General features: G+C 48.8%; 1 protein-coding gene across 1 annotated transcript in view; it reads right to left on the bottom strand.

Moving 5' to 3' along the window:
- Window positions 1-526: 526 nt before the first annotated feature.
- LOC136958485 (cadherin-2-like) overlaps window positions 527-26,976 on the bottom strand; it is a 61,323-nt gene continuing 34,873 nt past the window's right edge. Inside the window, exons 3-16 of the mRNA XM_067252428.1 lie at window positions 25,562-25,782; window positions 22,186-22,371; window positions 21,192-21,347; window positions 20,194-20,338; window positions 19,709-19,881; window positions 17,183-17,320; window positions 16,546-16,731; window positions 16,041-16,294; window positions 15,750-15,892; window positions 9,984-10,217; window positions 8,469-8,702; window positions 8,092-8,231; window positions 4,690-4,854; window positions 527-2,022 (exon numbers count right to left, since the gene is read on the bottom strand). Coding sequence (XP_067108529.1) covers window positions 1,816-2,022; window positions 4,690-4,854; window positions 8,092-8,231; window positions 8,469-8,702; window positions 9,984-10,217; window positions 15,750-15,892; window positions 16,041-16,294; window positions 16,546-16,731; window positions 17,183-17,320; window positions 19,709-19,881; window positions 20,194-20,338; window positions 21,192-21,347; window positions 22,186-22,371; window positions 25,562-25,782 — 2,582 coding nt within the window. The 3' untranslated portion in view covers window positions 527-1,815. The remainder of the gene's footprint in view (window positions 2,023-4,689; window positions 4,855-8,091; window positions 8,232-8,468; window positions 8,703-9,983; window positions 10,218-15,749; window positions 15,893-16,040; window positions 16,295-16,545; window positions 16,732-17,182; window positions 17,321-19,708; window positions 19,882-20,193; window positions 20,339-21,191; window positions 21,348-22,185; window positions 22,372-25,561; window positions 25,783-26,976) is intronic.

Here is a 26,976-nt window from a genome sequence, read left to right as displayed (position 1 = left end):
GTGATAGCCAGGACAGATCCTTACAGCACTTAGAGTGCACTTCTCTCCTTTTCTCTCCCTCTCGTTTCTACACTCGCTTTGTCCCAGGAGTCTAGATACATGCACAGTCCCTGAGGGCAGAGCCACGACTGGCTGTGTGTCCTTCCGTTCAGGTCAGCTGGTTTGGCTGTACATCCACAAGCAGGCGAGGAACGGTAGGTGAAAGATCGATTTGGTCTCGATCACCTTTTAACCTTGAACATGCTCTAGTGGACACTGAGAAGGAGTGAGCTGATTGTTACCGTTTTACCCTCCAGGATACTCTCCATCTATTGGATAGTTTATGTAGACCAAGCACCTGATTCCTATTTCATATTGATACAAACCTGACCAACTAATCGAAACTGGGCAAAAAATACAAATTTTGGGGGCACAAAAGACAATCTTTTTTTTCTTTTCAATAAATTGCACGAATTATAAGCCAATTGCATGAACAATGCTGTGATTGAGGAATAAACAAATGGAAAAAAGAGACAGTCTCTAGCTCCAAAATTAGCATTTTATTCGGATGGTTGGGGTCAGTATAATTTGTATTTCAGTACAGACGATTATCCACAAGGCTTTAGACAAAACCTTTCCCAGTCTTAAAGCTGATTCAGTAATTAGTTCCCACGTGGTCAGAACACCACACACCCCTTTTTGGTACAAATTCAAACAGTTGTGCTGACAAGATTACGATTTTTCTTTTTTGTTTCTTAGTTATTTTTTCATTTTATACAAAAGACTTTCTTAACTTCTACACAATTAATGTCACCCAGTTTTTATTTTCTCGCTTGTAAATAAATTTCGGAAATAACATTATTTTTAATTTTTGTTGTCGTGAAAAGATAAAAACATGCAAAACTTCAATTTGTAGTCCAAATCATACATTTACAAGTTTGGAACTTTTTGCAGTTCTTCAAAGACTACATCAAAAGAAAAAAAAGAAAAACATTATGTACACACATCTTTTTACAGTGAAGTAAAAGTTGAAAGTACCAGATGATGACTAAGGCAAATGAAGTGTACATGGATTAGAACAAAATAAACAGTTTTGTAAAACACTACACCACTTCAGAAATCAAGGAAAATTATATTCCGCTACAAAAGTATGATGTATGACTCCCTTTATTTGCAACCAGCTGCATAAGTTTAATCTTTTAGTGAAAAAGTCTAAAAGTCTAGCGTACTGTACAGTGCTGTTCTTAATTGTTTTGTCCCATCCAAGCTAACAAAGGATCCTTCATCATTTCTTCAGCTTTATTTAAATAATCATTTTCAACAAACAGCAGTATTGTGTAACCAAAAAAAGCACGTAGAAGCATACCATAGTGTAACATACTTTCCTATGTTTTGAAATCACTCCAAAAGTCAGTACCATTAAAGCCTTGAACATAAAACTAATCATTCAGATCCAAAAAATGTACAAAAAGGCACATTATATCCCAGTGCTTCTGTACTGTGAAATTCAAGTGTAACTGAGCGCGCTCAATACCAACGATCCAAACAGTGACAGCTCACCAATGTTCCCTCCCATTCTCCAAAACTGGACCGCAGCCTATGCCTAAGCCTTCAACAAGCATATGTATGCGTAGACTACAACAATAAGCCAAGGTTGGTTGTTTTTTAACATTTTTTCGGAATTATGTAAATTTTTGTACTTTTCTGTCATGGTTCCGTCACTCTCTCTGGGGATATCAGTAATCAGAAGCTGTCCACGTCCATCAACAGGGGACAACAAGATCACCCCTTGTCATCCCTCTCCGTTCTTCTCCGTTATTGGGTGTGGCGTGAGGCCTAGTCGTCGCTCCCTCCATACATGTCTGCCAGTTTTCGGAAGCGGGGCCCCCAGTCGTTGAGGTAATCGTAGTCCTGGTCCCCCCCGCTGCTGGAGGAGTTGAGGGAGCTTAAGGAGCCAGCCGTGGAGCCACTGCCCTCGTAGTCAAACACCAGCAGGGAGTCGTAGGGTGGGGCAGTGGGGTCGTTGTCTGCGGCCTTAAGTCCCTGTAAGGAAGAAAAAAACAACATTTAGATGAGAAGATTAAGGCCAGACTATTCACCGACACTGTGCTCTGCAGGAATGGCCCCACAAACCAGACATTTTCTCCTACATCAGCTAAAACATGAAGAGTTCCCTTAATATATACCCTACTCAGGGTATATAGTGTGTTCAGGAAATCAGGTCTCTGTCAGGAGTAGTTCATCTCTAATATTCAGTTGTGTAGAGAATTCCCCTCCTTGTCTACAGGCTCTGCACTGGGGCACGGATCTGGGGTGAGGCATGGATACTCCAGTCTTTCACCGTGCCATCTTTGGGACTGCCAACTCCCTCCCACTTTTATAATTATTCAGTGACTGTCCCCTAAAATAGGTTTCGAGAGTGCTGCAAAATGGAGGACATGCTAAGAGTGACATGCTTTAGCACCACTAAATATGTTCCCATGGCGAGAAAAGGTGGTGGTGGGGGTGGGGGCTTTCATCATTTGGACGATTGCGCTCAACATTCCCAGAAGCCCTTGTGGCGTCGTGAGAGGTCCTTATGGATTGCTATTGATCTCCAAGCCCATTCCTTAACAGGACTCCTGAGACTTGATGGATTGCTAATCTTGGAGCTGGAGATTTGCTCTGACCATGAACCTCATTGGACCCGGACCTCATCCCCCCTCCATCTTATCGCCGCCGTGGCGACATCCAACAAATAGTAACTGAATTAACAGGAAATGGAGCGACAACAAGGAGGAATGAACCACGAGCTCATTGGAAACATGGCTGAGATTTATAGGACCCTCCATCCTGCCACTGCAGCGACAGTCTCAAAACGAAAAAGATGGATTGGATCTAAGTGCGCGGGCGCTTAGCGATTATTTTCCACTTGTTAGCCTTCGTTAAATGTTTGCTCAAGGCTCCGCGCGCTGATAATTTGGTGGGAAATATGACAGATGGATCATTCATTGCAATTACAGCCATCATTGCTCCGCTGGTTAGAACCCCCACCTCCCGGACCAACACCCCCGCAGTGCCTGGCGTTACGAGGTTAGCCAATCACGGAGCGCTCCCTCTTTATTCCATTATAACGGAGTCATCCTGAGCGAGGGAGACAATAGTCTCTGTCTGAGGGAAAACAATACTCTGTCCTCACTTGCCATTCTTCCGCTCATCCTTCAACTCTGTTCTGCAGAGGAACAATGGTGGAATCAGCAGCTCAATAACATCCTGTTTCCGCCGCTTATCCCGTTAACGTCGCAGTTCATCTTTCAATAAGCGAACGAGTCCCGAGGTCGTGGCGGCGTGGAGGTCTGTGGACCCGAGTGCACTGTCCCTGTGCTCGTGTTCTACGAGGCCCTGCGAGGTGAGGCTGTGTTCCCAGACAACAACCCTGTTAGCCCGACCAGACACAGGAGGCTGAATGAAAGGGCCATTGTTGTCCCCCGCTGCCAGGTTAAATTCTTGGGCGGATTTGAGGCCTGTGCCTCAATTTTCCCTCCCTCCCTTTTTAATTAAGTGCCAAGGGCTCAGTGGGCATGGGGCTGTGTGCACACTCCTGACCCCCCCCCCCCCCACACACACACACACACACACCTTCTGGCAGCCAGCCTTCACTGGTCAGGTTAGATTCCAGCGCATGGGTGAGTTGGGGATCTAACACAGCCTGGCGGACTAGCATCAGCAGCATCCGGACCGGTCATGTGGACCTGGGGTCGAGGTTCTCGGGCAGACAACGAGCCTGATGTCCTCGGGAACAAAGAACACACCGGCTGCCTGTCGCAGCAGCCAGTCTCTCAGAAAGGCCTGTCTGGCTACCGCGGCTCATTTGTATAGAACAGGGGACAAACTGTCCCACTCGGTCAATATCTCCTGACATGACAAGCCAGGGTATGAGACACTCCCTGCGAGCGACAGGGGAGGGAACGGCCAGTGGGAAAGATATAGTGGGAGGCCCGTGGAAAGGGCAAGCTCTAATTTAAAAAACTTGGGAGGAATCCAAAAAAGCTGGCAGAAGGCTCCATTTGCAATACAGTGAAAGTCTTGTCTGTTGGAGCTGGTGAAAAAGGCATGAGTGTCCTTTTCATTTCACGTTCTCCCTCAGTGCTGGGTTCCAGTCAATGGTGGCCCCAGGCGAACAGAGCTCCGTCGAACATCTTCGGTTTTGGGACCCTTCAACTGAAACGCGGTCGGTGGAAACCAGAGGCCTGCAGCCTTTGAATATGTTGAACTCGAATTATTCACATCGCCTAATATAGTGCTGTAAATCTGTTTGTTTTATTGGCAAACTAAGACGTCTATTACATAGAGCGCTAACACGAGGACATTAATAACGCTATTTCAGAAATCTAATTTCAGATTTTTATCTCCTGCAAATTGAAAATGGTCTTTGCAGGCTCAGGTTCTACCCAAGGCGCAGGCGGATTATATCCAACCGTGAGGTCTGACAATGAATCCCCACAATAACGTTTAGCAGTGTGTGTCCTGCAGCACGTGCAGCTCCTACAACAAGTGACATTCCACACGCAGGTGGGCGATGAGTGTGTTCTCCTTCAGTACACGCGCGCGCGTGTGTGTGCGCAGTTATCCAAGTGGCGGTCCTGATGAGCGCGCGTGTACACGGCGCGGTGGGTGGCCGGTGTGTATGCGACCGCGTACGTACGTGTGTGTGCACGTGCGTGCGCTTACCTCGTTGATGAAGTCCCCAATGTCCCCGGGATGGGGGGCAGCTGACCTCATAGGGTACTGGGGCTCCGGGTGGAGGGGTCTCTCGTCCATACGGCGGATCCCCACAGGCTTGATGGCGTCGGGCTCTATCGTGTCAGGCTGCTGGAGCTGGCTCAGGTCGTAATCCTGGAGGGACGGGGAGAAATGGGGACGGATGGGAGTCAGTATGGAGCCGCGCACACACACACACACACCAGGGGATGGAGCCCAGCCCAGCTCGGACCCAACCCTCCCCATCACCCGCGTGACACGCCCGGATCACCCCACACTCACACAACCGAGCCCCAGGTAAGATGCTGACCCGAGCAGGTGTCAAAGTGCCGCGGTGTGAAGTGCATAGAGAATAGCCTGACATTAGACTGACGCTTTCTCTGACAGACACCCAGAGAAGGACAACAGCTAGCAGGGACACGGCTAGCAGGTCTACCAGTGGGTGGGCTGGAGATAAGGAGATGATAAGTCGCCGGGCCAGAGGTCTGCTCCAGAGGCACTCCGTGCTGCTGAAAGGCTGTGAGGCAACTGTTCTGCTTTAATCAGGCCCCAGACACGGAATGGCTGGTATGCATAAGCCACTACTAATCCTATTAACATTGCCAAGGCAACCTGGCCGGCTCTCGATTTGTGCAGAGTCACAGGCCGAGGGAGAGACGGATAGAGGGAGGGAGGAGAGGAGGAAGGGAGAGGTGAGGAAAGATGAGTCAGAGACAGTGATGGAGGAAGAGAGAGAGAGAGATATTTAAAAAGCAGCTGTGAGTTCGCCTTGGGTTCTGCGTGCAGCAGGACTGGCTGGTGACAGACAGAGAAGCTATGGCAGGCAGAACACCCATCAGAGGGTGTGCTTAATAAGCGTGGATGATGGATCTTCCCTCTTTAGGAGTTTTTTTTTCCCCGGGTAAATCCATCCATCTCTAATATCCCTCTTCAAAATTGTCCTTGCTTGCTTGCACAGGCATTCACAAGTGTGGTGACACACAAACACATAACACTCAAACTTGCACACAACAGCACAGACACACCCACGGACATGAAACAGCAAACCAAACAGACGCATGCACATGTTGAGGAATCACCAAAGCGCCAAAGTGCTGGCAGGAGGAGAACAATAGCACCAACAGAGCAGGTCGGCCAGCCATATCCCCCAGGCCCATTTCCCTCTGACCCGACTAGGACCTTCCACAGGGTCTGCCCTGGGGTCAGGACGTTGGTGACGGAATCCACACCCGTCTGCCAGCGAGGAGGACAGAGGAGGTCTAACGGCGACGTGCGCTGCCCTCTGGGAACGCCATTCCTCAAGCTCCTGACATACAGTTTCCCCTTTCAGCCACTTCTGGTCCCTTCTAATGCACCGTACAGCAAAGTGCCAAGGCACATTCGTCCTTCTGGGGGATGGGGGGGACGGGGAGACGGATTGTGTGTGTGTGTGCGTGTGGGGGGGGTCCCGTTTTTCACTCGAAACAATTTGGGGGTGTTGACGCGAAAGTCGCAATTTCACAAGAAACGGTTTGTGTCTATCAACAAGCTGTGTGCACCCTCCTCTAAAAGTCAACATTTAACAGAGTAGTCAGCAGGCAACAGGCAATTCTTTTCTCTCACCCCTTTCTCACTTTCTTGACAACTGAGCGAGGAAAAACAGATACCCGCTGCTTCTGCATAAACAGAGCTGTCAGGAGAAGAAAAGAAATAAGAGAATAGTCATCTCAATTCTTTCTCCCGAGTACGAAAATGAATTCTTGCTAAGCAAAGGATCCTCTTTGCAATATGCATTACAGTCTGGTTCAACATGATTCTGTCACCTCCCAGCGCTTCAACCTTCCTGATCTCTAAGTGCAGTGGGTACGGGCAAAAGCTGAACATATCTCCCAAGTCCTTATCTTTGGCGAGGAGGGGAGGGGGGGGGGGGGGGACAACAGGCCGCTCTATAAAACTCATCTAGCTCTCTCCGTCACCTCATAACAGTGTTTCCAGGATCTTATATTCTTTCAGCCGGAAGTTTGATTTCTGCACCGTCACAAACAAACGGCTGTGGTCTGATCGGCCGCCCGCTCTGGTAAAATGTGGACCTCCTGGACCAATAAAAACCAATGACGGTAGCGACTAAAATCAAATCCTCTGAGACCAGCCAAGGCTGTTGACACTTCAATTTCCTCCCCAGCGGGGAGATAGGGGAGAAAAGCCCACATCGCCAGGGATGCTCGCCTTCATTAGATTTTTCACCCCGACAGTGAATCCCCTCGCTGTAGACAAGCCCATTTCCTCCTGGTGTCCAGCCATCCTCCACGGTTCAAAATGGAGGCTTGTGTTCTCTCTATAAATCTGTCCTCTGCCCCCACCAGCATTTCTAGTAGTCTTACATCATTGTGTTCCTTGGAACAAATACGTTTGTGTGCATGTGTGCGCTCGTGTGTGAGGGAATGGGTTTGTGTTTGACTCTGTGTGTCTGTGGGCGTCCTTTGCACTCCATCCTTCTCTCCTTCTCTCTCTCTTTCTCTCTCTCTCTCTCTCTCTCTCTCTCTTTCTCTCTCTCTTTCTCTCTCTCGCTCTTTCTCTCTCTCTCTTTCTCTTTCTTTCTCTCTCACTCTCGCTCTCTCTCTCGTACACTGGCAGATGTGTTATGGCTTCCCAGTTAAATTGTTACCTTCCATGTAAGTGTCATAATTATAGCCCGGCAGATGTCTGTCTCTGAATTACATTTCACCACCAATTACCCATCAGGGAAGGCTCATTTAAGACCAGACCCAGTACCACCCCTTTCTACCACTGTCCTCCTGCCACTGGTGACAATGTACAGTACCATTTGTAATAATGCCATCTGCTCATGGGACAGTTTCCTTGCGCTAACTGTATGAGTAGTTTTTAATGAGAGTTTGAGAGTACTGAATGAGCGGTGAGTGCTGGAGTGGTGTGGGCCGGAATCCCTACAGCCCTGAACAGTCAATTGAATGGTGCTGTGCCAACATTCATAGAAAGACGGTACGCTGGTATGAGCGGAGGGAACATCAGAACACCAGAACACCCTCCAACATCCGGACTTTGTCTTACTTTTCCTTTGAACCATTTTTGGATTCAAATAAATGGACCTGTGCTTAACACTGCCATACGTCGTTTTTAACTTATGTGCAGTGTGTGTGTACAGCAGTGTGTATGTACTGCAGTGTGTGTGTGTGTAGCAGCAGCAGTGTGTGTATACAGCAGTGTGTGTGTGTGTAGCAGCAGTAGGTGTGTAGCAGCAGTGTGTGTGTGTGTGTGTGTAGCAGCAGCAGTGTGTGTATACAGCAGTGTGTGTGTGTAGCAGCAGCAGTGTGTGTATAAAGCAGTGTGTGTATACAGCAGTGTGTGTGTGTGTGTGTAGCAGCAGCAGCCTACCTGGTCCTCCTCTCCTCCGCCCTCCTCGTCGTACTTGAGGATGTTGTCTCTCACGTCGTCCTCGGGGTCGATCAGGAGCTGCTTGGCCTGCCGTTCCTTATCGCGCCTCTTCACCCACACCACGAACAGCAGCACCAGGACTGCACACACAGGGTGGAACAGAGAGGGAGGGGAGGGGAGAGAGGGAAGATCCCACGTTACAGAGCATAATATCTTCCATATTTTTCATACACGTGGAATCCAATCCAGAATTGGGAGCTTGGACAGCATCCTGATCGGGACTATCTCTTGGTGTCAGGCCAGACTAATCAGACCCTGGCTGGTTTCGCTCCTCCTAATCCCTGAGGGCGGGCGTGGTGATGGGACTGGACACTCACTGAGGAGGATGATGATGCAGAGCAGGATGGCGATGATGGCTCCGGTGCCCAGGCCGGCAGCCATGATGAGCTGCTGGTCGGTGCAGTCTCCGTTGATGTCGCACTGGCACACCTTGACACGCAGATAGGTGGTGTTGGACATGGGCAGGTTGCCCGAGTCGGTGATGATGAGGGGGATGTCATAGATGCCGCTCTCCAAGAAGCCAATCTTCAGGCTGAGCTGGGCGTATTCACCTGAGACAGGGCAAGGAAGGGGAGAGGAGAGGTAGAGAGAGGAGAGAGGAGAGGTAGAGAGGAGAGGGAGAGAGGAGAGGAGAGGGAGAGAGGGCAGAGCGAGAGACAGGGTAGAGGGAGAGAGAGGCAGGGTAGAGGTATAGGACAGAGGGAGAGAGAGGCAGGGTAGAGGTATAGGGCAGAGGGAGAGAGAGGCAGGGTAGAGGTATAGGGCAGAGGGAGAGAGAGGCAGGGTAGAGAGAGACAGGGTAGAGGTATAGGGCAGAGGGAGAGAGAGACAGGGTAGAGGTATAGGGCAGAGGGAGAGAGAGGCAGGGTAGAGGTATAGGGCAGAGGGAGAGAGAGGCAGGGTAGAGGTATAGGGCAGAGGGAGAGATGGCAGAGGCAGAGAGGGTAGAGGGGGAAAGAGGCCAGAGAGAGAGAGAGAGAGAGATGGCAGAGAGAGAGAGGGCAGAGCAAGAGAAAGGACAGAGATGGCAGAGAGAGAGAGCGGGCACAGAGAGAGAGAGAGATTCCGCTTAGCTGCTTATCACTCAATAACACAAAACATCCATGTTCCTTTAGTCCAACAGCTCAGAGTGCAACTTTTTTCATAGAAAATAGGATTAAATCCAACTCCAAACGTGCCATCTGTGTAGAAATGCGATTAGAACCTTAATGCTGCTGGACAGAAATACACAGCACCATTTCCTACCTGGAAGTACCGTCTGCATATCTAATCCAAAATATGGTCAGGATTTAGGTTTCCAGCTCATAAACCAAACGGAAGACCTTTTGACAACTCCGCTTAGGCGAAAAATCCAGCATTACCCATAATCCATATGGCTGTTATCCTATTAAGATATTTATTCATTGCGTTAAGGCTCCCAACATCTAATCGCTTGCACACAACAAATGACTCATTCCTTTGCCTTTTTTGTGTTCATAATTAGCATAATCAATTAAAGGCTGTTTGCTGGTCCAAAGGCCTGTTATTAATCTCATTTATACAGCCTCCTCAAAACACACCGTGTGAAGCGCGCTACCTAAAGAGCTGCTCTGTTATCAAAAAGGCACGGCCGCACTTGACCTTTTAGCTGAGGCTAATCAGGGCTAAAGTTCAAACCACCAGCGAGGTAACACTAGCCTACACTAACTCAACTCTCCAGCAGTAATCTGGGTTTTTTCCTTTCGACTGAGTTCCAACACGACTTGCGGCGTTTTCTCCCCCAGACGTGAAACGCGTCCGGATCACGGACAGGAAGTGAGATCCCGCGCGGCGGTGCGGTGGTCCCGCCTTACCGCTGAGGCGCGTGACGGTCCAGTTCCTCTGGACGTCGGCGGGCTTCCTGGCCAGCTCGAAGGCGAAGGGGCCGGCGTTGGGGTTCAGGTCTCCGTCCACGGCCGTGATGTTGATGACGTTGGGATCGGGCTTCTCGCACATCTCCACCTCCGGCGGGTACACGTACGGAGCGTTGTCGTTGATGTCAATCAGGAAGATCTCCAGGGTGCCTGTACCGCTCGCTGGGGGCACGCCTACGACACACACATACACACACGTAATTGTATTCATGAGAATATGGATTTCATAAGGACAATCTACACCTAGATAAGGACACGGGATTCCATTTGAAGTGATCTCCCCCATTTTCCTATTTTGTGCTTCCAACACATGTGCATCGTGCATTCTCATGCTAAAACAGGCCCGTGAGCAGATAGACTCTCTCCAGGCAAACCGCATACTGATTAAACAGGCGAGTGAGGGAGATATCACAGCATTTTAGGTAGCGGGGGGGTAAAGTGAACGTGTGTGCGTGTCTGCGGTCGCACGTCGGTGTGTGTACTTGTGTGTGTGGGGGGGAAGACTCTCCGTGGCTTGCATCTTTGTGATGAAGGCCTCTGGGCGAGCATACTAACGCTGACAGACAGAGCCCACTGTCACTTTCCCCTGGTCCTCTGTATTCACACGGCTAAGAGGCTTTTTTACCATTCGGGCCACGCTCAAAGGAGCTAGTCATCCAATCCTGACCCATTAATGCCAAGAAACCTCTCTGTGGGTGGAGCTTTTAAGCTCCTTGGCCCCGGCTACGCACCGTGGAACACGGTAAACCGAGACAAAGCTGCTTTCGGCCAGCGTGGGACAGAGGTCGAGTACGTCCACGAGCGCGCTAGTTCTGGTGATCGCTCAAACATGAACCTTCCACCAAGGTAGCAGACCTGGCGCCTGGTACCTGCTCTGACCTTCAGCTGAGTGAATTCTGTTATTCCTGTCGGAAACAAAACCTGAAGATAAGAAACAGTGCGGTGCCTGGCTCCATTGTTTCCTCCCTCTTTTAGGCTTTATTTGGTGCCTGGTACATTATTCACTTTAAAACTGGCACCCAGTGTACAATTAGACTCCCTTGCTCTAAATCTTCAAAACGGTACCGTTTGTGTCTGCCCAGGAAATCCTTGCAGCCGTGCAACAATGTGGACTGTGCTAAAGTGTACAGACAACGGTAATAGCTTTGAGAGGGGTTGTCTGTAAAAGTGCCTGTTTAAAACGGATCCTGCAGACAGACAGACAGACGTGTAGGAAGATTCTTAGTGAAGATTGCTCCGGCCTAAAACGAGGCTACAAAGGCGTGTTTGTGGTGTGTGTGTGTGAGGAGGAGGGGTGCAGTGGTGTGTGTGTGTGTGTGTGAGGAGGAGGGGTGCAGTGGTGTGTGTGTGTGTGTGTGTGTGTGTGTGTGTGAGGAGGAGGGGTGCAGTGTTGTGTGTGTGTGTGAGGAGGAGGGGTGCAGTGGTGTGTGTGTGTGTGTGAGGAGGAGGGGTGCAGTGGTGTGTGTGTGTGTGTGAGTGTGAGGAGGAGGGGTGCAGTGGTGTGTGTGTGAGGAGGAGGGGTGCAGTGGTGTGTGTGTGTGTGAGGAGGAGGGGTGCAGTGGTGTGTGTGTGTGTGAGTGTGAGGAGGAGGGGTGCAGTGGTGTGTGTGTGAGGAGGAGGGGTGCAGTGGTGTGTGTGTGTGTGAGGAGGAGGGGTGCAGTGGTGTGTGTGTGTGTGTGTGTGAGGAGGAGGGGTGCAGTGGTGTGTGTGTGTGTGTGTGTGAGTGTGAGGAGGAGGGGTGCAGTGGTGTGTGTGTGTGTGTGAGGAGGAGGGGTGCAGTGGTGTGTGTGTGTGTGTGTGTGAGTGTGAGGAGGAGGGCTGCAGTGGTGTGTGTGTGTGTGAGGAGGAGGGGTATGAGAGGCCGTATAGGCCATAATTCATACTTGGTCTCACATACACGCCATGACCTCACATATATACCATTATACTCTCACATATATACCATTATACTCTCACATATATACCATCATACTCTCACATATATACCATTATACTCTCACATATATACCATTATACTCTTGCACATAAACTACTTGGTCTCACATACAACACCATAACCTCACATATATACCATTATACTCTTACATATATACCATTATACTCTTGCACATAAACTACTTGGTCTCACATACAACACCATAACCTCACATATATACCATTATACTCTCACATATGTACCATTATACTCTCACATAAACACTATTATACTCTCACATATACACCATTATACTCTCACATATACACCATTATACTCTCACATATACACCATTATACTCTCACATATACACTATTATACTCTCACATATACACTATTATACTCTCACATATACACCATTATACTCTTGCACATAAACTGGCATACTCTCTTACACACACAAAAATACCCTCTTATATGCACCATCATACTAAAGTATGACAATATATGCAAGAGACAAATAGTATGTGTGAAACAGAATGTTAGTATATGTACGAGAATAACAGGATGTGTAAGAGAGAATACTTGTCTATGTAAGAGAGAATACTTGTCTATGTGAGAGAGAATACTTGTCTATGTGAGAGAGAATACTTGTCTATGTGAGAGAGAATACTTGTCTATGTGAGAGAGAATACTTGTCTATGTGAGAGAGAATACTTGTCTATGTGAGAGAGAATACTTGTCTTTGTGAGAGAGAATACTTGTCTTTGTGAGAGAGAATACTTGTCTATATGAGAGAGAATACATGTCTATGTGAGAGAGTTTGATTGAAAAGGAAGTAGTACTGAATTCTCAGTTCCTGATTGGCTTACACATGAAGAAGGATTTGGGGTAGATGTAGCTAACGCCCACCTTCCCTATCAAGACGAGACTGAGTGACATGACAAGATGGATTCATAAATAACATTTTGCATACTCCAAATCCTGCGGCGTCATTGTCAGAAATGTTGTATCAAAGACGACAGCCATACACGGGGGCTGTTTCTAACGCTAACGTTGACAATGAAATGCGCCGGCTCTTCAGACCTGGATCAGGTGCATCAAGGAGCGGCAGCAGCACTCTGTCAGGAGCTAGTCTTAATGCCAGCCAAGTGATGGCGCAAACCCAATATCAAACTCCGCAGTATTTCGGTTAAGACTAACTCCTGACAGAGTGCTGCTGCCGCTCCGTGATGCACCTGATCGAGGTCTGAAGAGCAGGCGCATTTCATCGTTAGCGTCAGAAATAGCCACTGTGGATGGCTGTCGTCTTTGATTCCAACATTTCTGACAACGATTCAAGCAAATCCTCAAAAAAACTCAAATGTAGAATTACATAGTTGTTTAGGAAGATATACCGACCCCCACTACTTGAGTCAAAAGTCCTAGATCAGTTTTTCAATTGATGAAACAAACTATCATTTAAATTAAATGCCTGTGTGAATACCGTCCCGTGGCACTGGGGTTTTAACCGTTGACGTCTTTAATTAGCCGAGTGGTCTTTACACCCTTGGCTACTAACCTAAGCTTCAATGCCACAACCTGAATTTGATGTAAATCTGTTCACAACATTTTCCAGTTGGGACTTTTAGGATCCTATTTGAGTGTAGGCCCCTATGCACGATGAGTGCCCGCACCCATTCACTGCAACGAAATAGCTTCATGGATCCGACTCGGAATCTGAGCTTAGAGACGCTTGACAAAAAATGTGTTTGGCGTGTGGTGCATTTTGGAATTGTTAATGTGATGTGTTCCCATCGTATTTAAGACGAAATAGTTTACAAAGAAGAGGTTTGTTAATGTGACTGTATACATATCTCACTCATACTGGCTAATCAGCTAACATGTTAAAGTAGCCTAGTCTACATCCAAAGTCGCCGTCGTGAAACTAGCCTCTTTTTCACAAAAAGCTTCGAGGTAAAATTAAACCTTTAAAAACGTCTACATTTAGCCAATATTATTGTGCACAATTATTTTAGTATAGTTAATATGTAATTTAATTCCATAATTTCCCCAGGAATAACTGTAAAAACGTATTTCAGGAACGGGTCTGTCCTCCCTACAATAACGCCGCAGCATTTGGAGTATTCAAAATGTTATTAATAAGTCCAATGGCTTCATTAAGCCGCCCACTCTCTGCCATCTTGCCATGTCACTCAGTCTCGTCTTGATAGGGAAGGTGGGCGTTAGCTACATCTACCCCAAATCCTTCTTCTTCATTTGTAAGCCAATCAGGAACTGAGAATTCAGTACTACTTCCTTTTCAATCAAACTGCCTTCCGTTTCAATCAAACTCTCTCACATAGACAAGTATTCTCTCTCATATAGACAAGTATTCTCTCTCACATAGACAAATATACTCTCTCACATAGACAAGTATTCTCTCTCACATAGACAAATATACTCTCTCACATAGACAAGTATTCTCTCTTACATAGACAAGTATTCTCTCTCACATAGACAAGTATTCTCTCTCACATAGATAAGTATTCTCTCTTACACATCCTGTTATTCTCTTACATATAGTAACATTCTGTTTCACACATACTATTTGTCTCTTACATATATTGTCATACTTTAGTATGATGGTGCATATAAGACGGTATTTTTGTGTGTGTAAGAGAGTATGCCAGTTTATGTGCAAGAGTATAATGGTGTATATGTGAGAGTATAATGGTGTATATGTGAGAGTATAATGGTGTATATGTGAGAGTATAATGGTGTATATGTGAGAGTATAATGGTGTATATGTGAGAGTATAATGGTGTATATGTGAGAGTATAATAGTGTATATGTGAGAGTATAATGGTGTATATGTGAGAGTATAATGGTATATATGTGAGAGTATAATGGTATATATGTGAGGTCATGGTGTGTATGTGAGAGTATAATGGTGTATACGTGAGAGTATAATGGTGTATACGTGAGAGTATAATGGTATATATGTGAGAGTATAATGGTATATATGTGAGAGTATAATGGTATATATGTGAGGTCATGGCGTGTATGTGAGACCAAGTATGAATTAAGTCCTATACGGCCTCTCATAGAGGGGTGCAGTGGTGTGTGTGTGTGTGAGGAGGAGGGGTGCAGTGGTGTGTGTGTGTGTGTGTGTGAGTGTGAGGAGGAGGGCTGCAGTGGTGTGTGTGTGTGTGAGGAGGAGGGGTGCAGTGGTGTGTGTGTGTGTGTGTGTGTGTGTGTGAGGAGGAGGGGTGCAGTGGTGTGTGTGTGTGTGTGAGGAGGAGGGGTGCAGTGGTGTGTGTGTGTGTGAGGAGGAGGGGTGCAGTGGTGTGTGTGTGTGTGTGAGGAGGAGGGGTGCAGTGGTGTGTGTGTGTGTGTGTGAGGAGGAGGGGTGCAGTGGTGTGTGTGTGTGTGTGTGAGGAGGAGGGGTGCAGTGGTGTGTGTGTGTGTGTGAGGAGGAGGGGTGCAGTGGTGTGTGTGTGTGTGTGTGTGAGGAGGAGGGGTGCAGTGGTGTGTGTGTGTGTGTGTGTGTGTGTGAGTGTGAGGAGGAGGGGTGCAGTGGTGTGTGTGTGAGGAGGAGGGGTGCAGTGGTGTGTGTGTGTGTGAGGAGGAGGGGTGCAGTGGTGTGTGTGTGTGTGTGAGGAGGAGGGGTGCAGTGGTGTGTGTGTGTGTGAGGAGGAGGGGTGCAGTGGTGTGTGTGTGTGTGTGTGTGTGTGTGAGGAGGAGGGGTGCAGTGGTGTGTGTGTGTGTGAGGAGGAGGGGTGCAGTGCTAGCAGTGCTAGAGTGTGTACCGTTGTCGGCAGCCAGGAAGGTGGCATTGTACATGTTGTTCTTGACGTAGGGAGACTCGCGGTCCAGGACTGCGGTCGTGGTGACGCGGCCCGTGTTGGGGTCGATCCTCAGCCAGTTTGCCGGGTCGTAGAACTTGGAGTACCTGAGCAGGGCAAGGCGAGAATGTTTCAGAAGACATACAAGGCTTTTTTGAAGCCTGATAACAGCTACTTCACAAAACCCACATTCGAAGGAGAGATGAGTTCTGGCTCTAGTTCAGGAATGGGAGAGTTGCGGGTTGGGCTCCCTACCTGATGCTCTGCTGCATGAACCGGTCGGGGTCCTGAGCAGTGAAGGTGGTCAGGATGGACTCTGGTGGCAGGCCCTCCTCCAGCCTCATCAGTTTGGGGTTGGGGTCAAAGTAAGGGCTCTCGTTGATGTCTATGACGGTGATGGTGACCGTGGCGGTGGATTGGCGGGGGGAGTGGATGCCCCGGGCCAGGGGTATGTCGTTCACGGCCGCCACCGTCAGGACGTACGACCTGCTCACCTCGTAGTCGATTGGCTGGGGAGAGGGGAGACATGAGGGGATGTTGGAGATGCCCAGTTGACCCGAGTTGCTCTGTCAGAAAATAACCTAGGGTGCTGAGTTAACAATCAACATTTGCTCCCTTGCATTGCCTTCCACATACTAGAGATTCCTTACAAACAGGCAGACACTTAGAGCTGGATTTTCTGCTTTTCAGAATAAGTATCTCTCAGGGGATATGGGGATGAGGTGGTGCGGATCGGCGGGGCTGGGAGGCGCGTTCTCACCTTGACGACGGTAACCAGGCCCTCGTTAGTGGTGGGATCCGTGGGGATGGAGAACCTGCCGGTGGGGTCGCCCCCGGTGATTTTGTAGATGGCGTTCCAGGCGGCGGTGTTGGGCTGGTCTTTGTCAGTCACCGTCAGGTTGGCAACGATGACATTCACCCGATTCTCAGGCACCTCTCCGTAAAACTGCATTAATAAAACATGGGAGCGGTTAGTGGATACTGAGTTGCAGGAGGACAAAAACAACATGCCTGAGCTAGCAACCATCCCTGTTAAATACACGTCAGGAGCCAAAGTTCCTGTCGTTGTGACATGGTCAGACTTTAAGGTCCTTTACAAACACGTCAAACAAGGAGCCCAGCCTGATGAGCTGTCAGGGACCGGCCCGGAAAGGTTCTACACGCTAGCTTTGAAACTGCGACAAATATCAGCAGGGTTGGTTCCGTAGGCAGGAAGATATTATGGATTTCATCTGACACGTCAAGCAGGGGGGCACCGCTGGATACAAGTGTGTTTGGAACATCTATAAAGCTGGTCAAAAGAAAGTGTGACGGCCATGCGTGGGTGGTGGCGACAGCCCTGCTGTGTAATGGGGATTTGGCTGGGCGGGGATGGGGGGGGGGGTGTTCTTGCTTACCGTGTCTGAGGTGAACTCCGGCGGGTTGTCGTTGACGTCTGTGACTCTGATGACGGCTGTGGCGGTGTTAGACAGGCCGTACATGGGGTTGCCCTCCATGTCGGTGGCCTGGATGATCAAGGTGTACTGAGGAACTTTCTGCAGCAGAATGAGAGAGGGGGGGGGGGGGGCAGAAAGTGAACGAGAGGCTAAAAAAACACAATTCCAGAGATTGTTTTGAGCCTTTCTAAAATCACTTTCCCATTCAATTTCCCCTCAGTGACTCAACAGCTTTTAAATCAGACCTGGCTATTCTCCTAATTGCAAAGACTACCCCCTCTGGTCTTTACCAGCTCCCCATGGATGGTGGATGAGAGAGGGAGAGAGGAAAAGAGATAGAGACAGAGAAGGAGGCAGAGAGAGAGAGGGAGATTCTCTCCTCTCTGTTCAGACCATCATGAGGCATGATGGGGGATCCTGCAGGTAACAAATGACTCCCTTCACATTAAAAGCCACTCAGGTGATGGACCAGTTGCTAGGTAATGAGAGCCGGGTAAATTACTTTCACGGTGGCGACCAGCGTACACATAACGGGGGCCCTGGGGCAGAATTGATTGAGCAGCCAGCTAGCCAGATTGCCCTCTCCAGACTAGCACCAACTGGCTTTGGTTTTATATATTTATTTGCATCCTTTATTTTCTAGTAAGCAAGGCCATCCAATTAAAGGAGAGTGTTACCATTTATAGCACCGAACGGAAGGAAGAGAGTGGGGAAGAAAAGACAACATTTAGCGACTCAATGATGCATGTTGCCTCCGCGTCAGAGTAAATAACTACGAAGCATGCGAGTCCATTTTGGGGTTCTCGTTTGAGAGATGGTAATCAGCAACGTTCAGTTTGCCTCATTAGTTTGGAGACGCAGCAGATATCAGGCAATGCGAGGCTCCAAACAAACCCCACGTTCTGCTTCGCTTCCAATCGGCCCAATCCACAACTCATCTGGGGTAAACAAAGGCTAGTGTGTCTTGATGAAGAACAATAAGTATGCAGCACGGCGAAGGATATCGCAAAATGAATTTAGCTGCAAGACGCCTATGTTACAGTTTTTCTGAATTGCTAAAACACTAAAACCCATTGGCTGAACAAAGTTCTCAGTTGCCTGAACTCATGTAGCTCATTGTGCAGTCTGTTGTCAATACCTTAAACCATTTCACATGGTAAAACACAATTTGCAGATCTCACATAGACTTTTCAGCAAAACTCTAAACACATTCTCATTCTCAAAACACATTCTGCAATCTAATGCACATGTCATCCATACTGGTAAACACAAATGGCAACAATCAAATACAAATAGAGAAAACATGTCATTGACAAAACACAACCACTCAAAATTGATTTCACTTGTTTCAAATGATGTGACACAACCAATATAAGCCAGTTCAGAGAGCAAACAGGTTGTTGAAGGTGGGAAAATATTGCTTGTGATGTCGACAAAGTGCTCTGGCCTGACCCAGCCCAAAGACAAGAAGAAGCACATTGATCACATGTTTACTCCTTAGATTGTTGTCCCTTTTACTGTAGTATTGTATACTGTAGTACAGTGCATTGTAGGCTGTATACTGTACAATGAACAAATTGTATGACCCTGAACATTGTGCTTTCCATTTGTTACAGTAACAGTACTGACTGCTCAATAGATTTTGACTGGTTGCAGGTTCATATCAACAAAGAACTAGAGTGAGTTGTGAGTAGTGAGATGCAGGGTACAGTACTGTATAGGGGTACAAGGAGGAGAAAGAACAAAAAAAAGAGAGCAAAGCAGAGTAGTAATTTCTGATACATTTTGAGCTACTATGATAGAACATGTTGTCGTTCATCAAAAGACAATGACGGATAAATATGAAATTTGTTTTGAGGTCACGTAAAAATGATCTTCTCCTTGAGAACTATATATGTTTTGAACAATGTGTTTTCAATTTTTTTGTGTATTGTTTACTGACTGCTTGATAGTGTATATCATTTTGATCACTTTGTTTAGGATTTGAGAGCAGTGTTTGATTTTGAGCACAGGTAAATCTGTTTTGAGGCGAAAGCTTGATTTTGAGAACAGGTAATACTGTTTTGAGGCGAAAGTTTCATTTTGCAAGAGGATTCAGAGGTTTTGTAAATAGTGCTTGAAGATGAAGTTTTGTGTTTACAGTTTTGAGAAAATGGGTGACTGTTTCAAGAATGTGTTTTAGCAATTGTGAAAAACTGTAACGAGAATGTGCTTTTGATGAGACTGCAAGGATGCACAAACATAGGTAGTGTGTGGAAAGGGAGTTGGAGGTAAGAGAGAGAGAGTGAGAGAGAGAGTGAGAGAGTGAGATAGAGAGTGAGATAGAGCGAGAGAGAGAGTGAGAGAGAGTGAGAGAGAGAGAGAGAGAGAGAGAGAGAGAGAGAGAGAGAGAGAGAGAGAGAGAGAGAGAGAGAGAGAGAGAGAGAGAGAGAGAGAGAGAGAGAGAGAGAGAGAGAGAGAGAGAGAAAGGACTCTGTTTCGGCGTACCTCTCTGTCCAGGCCCGCTGCCACGGTAACAATGCCTCCTGTCTGGTTGTTGATGGTGAACATGTTGGAGTTAGGGCTCTCGGGGTTCTGGGACAGAATCTTGTAACGCAGCATTCCATTTTGTGTTTTGGGGTCGTCTTTGTCGACAGATGTGACTGTCATAACAAACGTCCCTGGAGTTTGCAAAGACAGAGACAACATGAAAAAAGAGACAAAAAAAATGATCAAATCTGGTGAAATTAAGTTTTACACGGCGTCTTTTGTTTTGTTAGTTCCTGTCACAGCATCAGTCATGGCGAGCTTGTCTGACCGAGTCTCAGTATTCACAGCAAATCCCTGATGTGTACAAGCTTTACAATGTATGTTCTAAACACAAAGATCAATGATGAATGGCAGGCCGGGTCACCGTGGCGACTGCCCCTGGAGGACCCAGTCTTGCTGTTCGATCTGACTGGGAGGGGGGCCTGACTGGGAGGGGTCTCTACCTGGTTTAGAACCCTCCGGAACTGAGCCGTTCCAGATCTGATGGACGAACTCTGGCCGGTTGTCGTTCATGTCGATCACGTTGATCACAATGTCGATGGGGTTCTCCACCTGGTTACCGTTCAGGTCCACCGCGTGGGCCCTCAGCTGTGTGTGTGTGTGGGGGGGGGGGGGAGGGTCATCACACAAACACACAGGGATGAGTCATCTCTACAAGTACACAAACACACACCAGAGTCCAACCAAACGTCAAGACAGACGACAAACACTGCGTGGTCTGGTTGCCAAGGCCTCCCTGTTTCGACGGAGCCTTGAACAGATGACTTGTGTCACTTCTCTCATGAACATCTCTTTCAGCAGCCTTCCGGCCTCTTTATTTGACAGCTCTTGATACTGAATGGCTGGCCCATTAGAGCACCGTCACAATACTTTTAATTAGCGGTTAGATAATGAGGTTTTCATTGGCCTGGCCAAGCTTCCATTCTCTGTGTCATCTTGTATCTGAGCAACACTGAATGCTAAAATCAAACACGAGGAGAAATGCAATAATTTGCATAGTCATCTCGCCAGGTTATTTTGTCAATTAAGTCATTTTTAAAGGGACCAAAAAATCTATTGTGTAAAATGTTCTAATTAATCCACCATATGTACTCCAAAAACATGATTACTTGGTTAAGAGTATATTTAGCATATGTTTGCGTATCTGCATGCAGAAACGTCTGTAAGTTCCTACCAAAGTACTTCAATTTTGACATCATGTCTGTGTTTGGGGTTTAAAGGGTTAGGGTTAAAGGGTTCCAGTGCAACCCGACATTCTCAGACAGATAAGTCAGCCACGTCCTGAATGGCTGTCTGTGTAAACTTCAGAGGCATGTTTGAGCTACGCGGTGTTCTTGAGGTCATGCCAGTAAACTGGAATGGCCATACCGGCCACATACCCACTCATGACAAAATAAAAACCTCTCTTTTATTCAGTCCAGTTTTTTGGCGTGTTGCTTACGTGGAAGTTGGATATGTGCTCTCTGTCCAGGGGCTTGTTGACTGACAGCTCTCCAGAGATGGGGTTGATGATGAAGATGCCTGTAGGGGGTTGGTCTGCACCTGGCCCAGTCACACTGTACCTCAGGGAGCTTCTCTTGTCATGGTCCGATCGGATCTGTGGAGGGCAACCGCTCGGTCAGTGACGCAAACACACCACGGCACTGCAGATGATCACGGGGCCGGACTCCCTACCATGATCGAGGGATGTGGCGTGGGTATACGGTATGTACGTGTGTTGGTCTCCTCGTGTGTGTGTGTTTCCTGTTTACGTGCGTTTGTGAGCTCAGCACATCTCTGTCTTTACCTCCCCTGGTCTAGAAGCCAGCTCCCCCTTTGCGACCCTCGAAGCACAAACAGACTATTACTCACACTAGTGTCCTCCATTAAAGCGACCCTAACACCCCTTGGATTAAATATAATACATACATCAGCTTTTGGAGAGGCGGGAGAAGGGGGGGGGGTGTGCTTAACACTCAGTCATAAGTCAGCTTATGGCGATAGAAGGATCTAGGTCTTAACTGACATGAGAAGGTTTCAGGCTCTGTCTTGGCCCGTGTGCTTCCAACAGTGCGGGCTGAGGGTGTCCTTGAGCCACGCTGAAGGCAGGATAACGTCTCACTGGGCAGGCAGAGGAGGAGCCCGCTGGAGAGAGCTCTCCGGATGTTTCTCTGACGCTCTGTGCTACCCGGTGACAGTCCCACTGTACGCGCGCGGGGAGGGAAATTGAATGCACCCCACAAGTGCTTGACCTGATTTTCTTTTGTGTTCTAATGATATACTGCTTCGGCGTTGGAAATGGGTGAAGTGTTCAGAGAAAAGCTTGCGTTCACTGGAGCTTTGAGCTTGTGCTATCGACTGCATTTGTGTGTGTGTGAGTGTGAGAGAGTGTGTGTGAGAGTGTGTGTGTGAGAGAGTGTGAGTGTGTGTGAGTGTGCGAGGGAGAGCTAGCTCACCCTGACGAGCTCCTGTGGGAAGGGCCCTCTGGAGTTCTCCGGGACGTTGATGGGGGGGATGACCCAGTCCCTCTTCATACGCTTCAGCAGCCCTCCGGCGCTGTGGTCCGCGTGTCGCCGCGGAAACGCGATCTCCCGCACCCCCTGGGGCGTGGCAGGTGGGGCAGGGGCCGCTACTTCCTGAATCTGTGGTGAGGAAGATGACATCAGTTTTACTGGCTATCCGGTTGCCACGTCAACAACCGCTATTGTATCCCTGACACACAAATGAAGCTAACGACGCGAGCTGATAAAGCATCCTGATGATGACGTGTCATGGAACAAGCGGCCGCTGTTGCGGTCAGTGTTATCCATTTGGTCTCCCTGCACATTTGGTCTCTTTGCACATTTGGTCTCCCTGCACATTTGGTCTCTTTGCACATTTGGTCTCCCTGCACATTTGGTCTCTTTGCACATTTGGTCTCCCTGCACATTTGGTCTCTTTGCACATTTGGTCTCCCTGCACATTTGGTCTCTTTGCACATTTGGTCTCCCTGCACATTTGGTCTCCCTGCACATTTGGTCTCCCTGCACATTTGGTCTCCCTGCACATTTGGTCTCCCTGCACATTTGGTCTCTTTGCACATTTGCGGTGGCTTAAAATAGCAGTGGTGTCTCCATGTGATGATAAGGCTGCAGCTTGTGAGAAGACTGCCGCAGCCCCTTGGTTCGCTTTCAACACTGCAGCTCCTCTCATGTCCTGATAAAACGCGCCCACACACGCACGCACACATACATACACACTCCCACCCACACGGGCTCCCATAATGGATCTGCCATCCTCCCTTGGCTGTAATGAATGTGATTGGAAACAAAGGGGAGAGCTACCTGCTAGCCAGATACTAAACACCCAGATGGCTCCAATCGCTCGTGCGGTCTCGCAGAGTCTGGCGAAACTGTTGCGGCGCCAGCAAAGTTGCGATGACCTTGAACACAGTCGTTAACCACCAACCCCCCCCCCCCCCCCCCCCCCCCCCCCCCCGAACGAAGCAAAACGAAAGAAACTCCGGCAGAGTGCTCGTCGTGTTCATCGTCAAAGCCCGAGGAATGACAGCTGTAATTTAAGGCCTTCTGCAAGTTACGGACTGGCTGTTCGTTATCTGTTACGCCCGCCCCTGAAAAAGTCCCCCCCAGAAAGTTCCACAAACGAACACGGAAATTAATTACCGTTTCGCCACCTTACAACACGACCTGCATTTCGCGCTCCCCCCCCGCCCCCGCCCCCCCTCCGATGCGAGGAGCTGTCGGAGCGCTTCCACTAATCATGTTTGAAATCCGATTATGCTGCTTTCACACATTTGAAATGCAGGGAGGCGAGCAGGGCAGATAGCGAACGAGCGTGCTTCAGAAATATCTATTACCCTATTAAAATGGGCCGGGGTGAGAGCGGTAATTATTTGCGACTAGTGTCGGGAATGATGAATGGTGTGGTGGCTTTGCTCAGCCCCAACATGCATCTGTCTTCTGAAGAGTGGGCTCCTCACTAGAACCCTCCATCACTACTCCAGTCTAACTTGGGAGTGTGTCGGTGACTGATAGTCTGACTGATGGAGAGTGTGTGTGTGTGTGTGTTCCTCGGGTAAACGTCCTCCTCGCTGAAGACCTCCCAGGGGTTTGCTGGTGAGTCTTCTGAAGGTGAACTGGTAGCCGAGGCGATGTGGTTGAGGTTGGCCGGTTCACAGCTTGCTGCAGTCGATTGGTCGGGTCACTTTGATTGTAACAAGGAGATTGTTATTCCTCCTTGATGAAAAAAAGGTTTAGCCTCGGTTGTGTAAGCATTCACCACGCTGACAAAGCAACTGATCTGCTGATCTAATTATGGGACGCCTGATTCACGACAATGATTGTGCACGCAGAGATGGCCTTGAAGGATCTCATAAACTGGTGTTATGGGAGGATTACAATCGATGGGAGATTGAATTACTGTTGTATCTCTACTCAAGCCATACCTAGCCAGCACATACACACCCTGGCACGCCACTATGGCCAGCTAGAGCCACTCTGAGAACACTGTCACCGTGACTATAACTTACGAGACACCGATACTTTCACAAACCAAGCTGGGCCAGTCGTGAGCGCATGTGCGTTTCTCTTTAACGGAAGGACAACAGTGACTAATGGTGTCATTAAAATCACATACCTGCAGGAGTCACGGTGGTAAATGAGCGCCGCGGCTAACGATGCTGCGTTCGCACGCTGCGCTAAATCATTCCCGGAGAAGCTTCACGGCGACCTACCGGACGGAAGGCCCCCAGCCTCGACGCTCGCCAGACGGCAATGTCAACGCTTCATTTGGAGTGCTGTATAAAGGAAGACTCTGCGTCTTAATGAGGGTGTCGGGGGAGGGATGAGCTTGGGAGGCGGACGCTTGCGTCTCTAATTCTGGAAGGTTCCTTGGCAGCGTGGAGAGAGAGTAAGTCTCATCTATGCGTGCCTTAATACATAATCCCCGATCGACGGTCTGTAAAATGTCTGCATTAAGCAATCCCTCACGGTCATCCAAATAGGACAGGCTGACCAGAGAGAGGGAGAGCTAAAAAGAGAGATGGAGCCAGATAGAAAACCTCAAAGGAGGAGAGATAGAAAATTGAAAAAAAGAAAATGTGCATGAGAGATAGGGAGATAAAAAAAGATATATCTATACAGAACACGTCCACTCTCTAGACTCATACAGACTTACAGAGAGATAGAGAGAGAGAGCAAGGTAGTGACAGGAGAGAGAGAGAGAGATACACAGAGATTCAGAGCAGCTGTTACGTTGAGCCAATAGACGGTCGACCGCTAGTGAGCGAGACCGCCACGTCCACAGTGGCGGGAGTCTAACTGACGAGGGCACGCTCAATCACGGCGCATCGTCGGCCAATCACGTCCGTCGCTCCACTCTGCGGCCACCAAACAGATGCTTCCTGTTCTCCAAATTACCGCTAGGAGGGAGTGGACCCCCCCCCCCCCTCACACACGCAACTTCATCCCCACGCGATGACGAGGCGATAACCTATTCGCCGCGAGGAGGCTGATTGAAATCAGGTTTATGAGGAGCTATGCTGCATCTGTTCCTGGCTACCCACTGGTCGTGCCGAGTGTATGTTTGCGCTCCTGCTAAATTGACACATTAAGTTTCAATTAGCGAGCATCCATCCGGTCTCCCGGAACACCTGCTTCAATTTAGGGAGCGAGTCATCTGTGAATACGCCGCGGCGGCTAATAAGCGAACGGGATTTGAACCGAGGGGGTGGGGCAGGGCAGAAAGATCGAGTATTCCTCGGTTCACGGCAATGGATGATCTGAGACTGGCGTGAGTGTGTGTGGTTTCTGGGCCCGCAGGAAGCAGACGTACCGGCTGGCTGTGGCCCGTGTGGGGCGCCAGCCTCACTTGCGTCTGCCACAGCTGCAGGGTGGCGGCCTCTCTGGCCGTGACCTCCAGCGTCCGGGCCCCCAGCTCGGACGGGCCCAGGCTCCTGGCGGCGTACACCGCCCCGTCAGCCCCTATCCGGAAGTCGGAGGGGCTGCTGCACTCCAGCGTCACCGGGCCACCGAGGCCACAGTCCACGAATTGCACTGCAGGGGAGAGAGAGAGAGACAGATAGGAGGTGAGGTTTTAAATGAGGCCGTCAGGGACGTGACTGACAGACAGGCACATAGACAGATGGACAGCAGTCGCAGGCTGTATGGTACAGTCCATAAAGGTTCTCCAATTCCTCCTAAACTCATACATAATTTATTGCAAGCTGCGCCCCGAAGGTATTGCTCCAAACAGGTGCGCTGGTAGAGAAGAGAGAAAGAGAGAGACTGTGTGTGTGTGTGTGTGTGCGAGAGATAGAAAGAGAGAGGGAGGGAGGGAGGGACAGAAAGAAGGAAACATTTTTGTTGTTCTCCCCTGAAGGGCACTTGCTGAATCCCAACCAAGGAACCGGAAAAAACACCAAAACATTGCATTCGGAAGATAATGTGCCAATTAGTCTGAAGGTAAACGCACTGTGAGTCTGGCTAAGCAGAAACATCAGTAAAAAATTGTTTTTTTATGGAATCTTCTTCTTACAACTATGTTCTTTGTACTACAAAAGTCGATGCGAGTTGGACCCTAGTCTCCAATGACAACACACATGCTTTGTGTGGATGGTTACCAATTCACACCCCAGAGGCAGAGAAGTATGTGATGTTTATTTCATAACTGTGTGGACACACACACACACGTGGACACACACACACGTGGACACACACACACACACACTGTTGCTCACGTGTCGCCGCAGACAGGTGGCTCACGGAGGCTTGAGTCCACAGTCCCTGTGTGCTTCGCGAGCAGCCGTGTGACGTCGGCTCGTGTTGCAGGTGAGTGACAGTGCGTCACTGGCACCGGGCGCACACACACACACACACACACACAACATCTCAAAAACCTCCACCCTCTGCTGGTTATTGTCCTCTGTGGCCATGTCCCCCTGGCAGGGCCCTGGCATGGGGACGGCATGAAGCAGTGGCACACAGAGAGGATGAAGAAGCTCCTCTGAGCTGGAGAGATCATACGCTGAGATCCATCGGATCTGTGGAGGCGACGCCACTGAATGATTAAAGCAGTCACGGGATGACTTAACAGAGGCCTTGAAGGGGGGCATCTAATCCTCCCTTCTCTTGTAACCGAGAGGAGGAGGAGGAGGAAGAGGAGGCTCTGTGACTGCAGAGCGCCTCAGAGCACCTGTGGGTCTAGGGATGATAGGCCCGGCTCTCAACAGGAACTCAAAGAGTTAACCC

Source organism: Osmerus mordax, chromosome 16 (genome assembly GCF_038355195.1).
Source record: "Osmerus mordax isolate fOsmMor3 chromosome 16, fOsmMor3.pri, whole genome shotgun sequence".
Lineage (NCBI taxonomy): Eukaryota > Metazoa > Chordata > Actinopteri > Osmeriformes > Osmeridae > Osmerus > Osmerus mordax.
The sequence above is the reverse complement of the archived record's forward strand: the minus strand, read 5'-3'. Positions and strand labels throughout refer to the sequence as shown.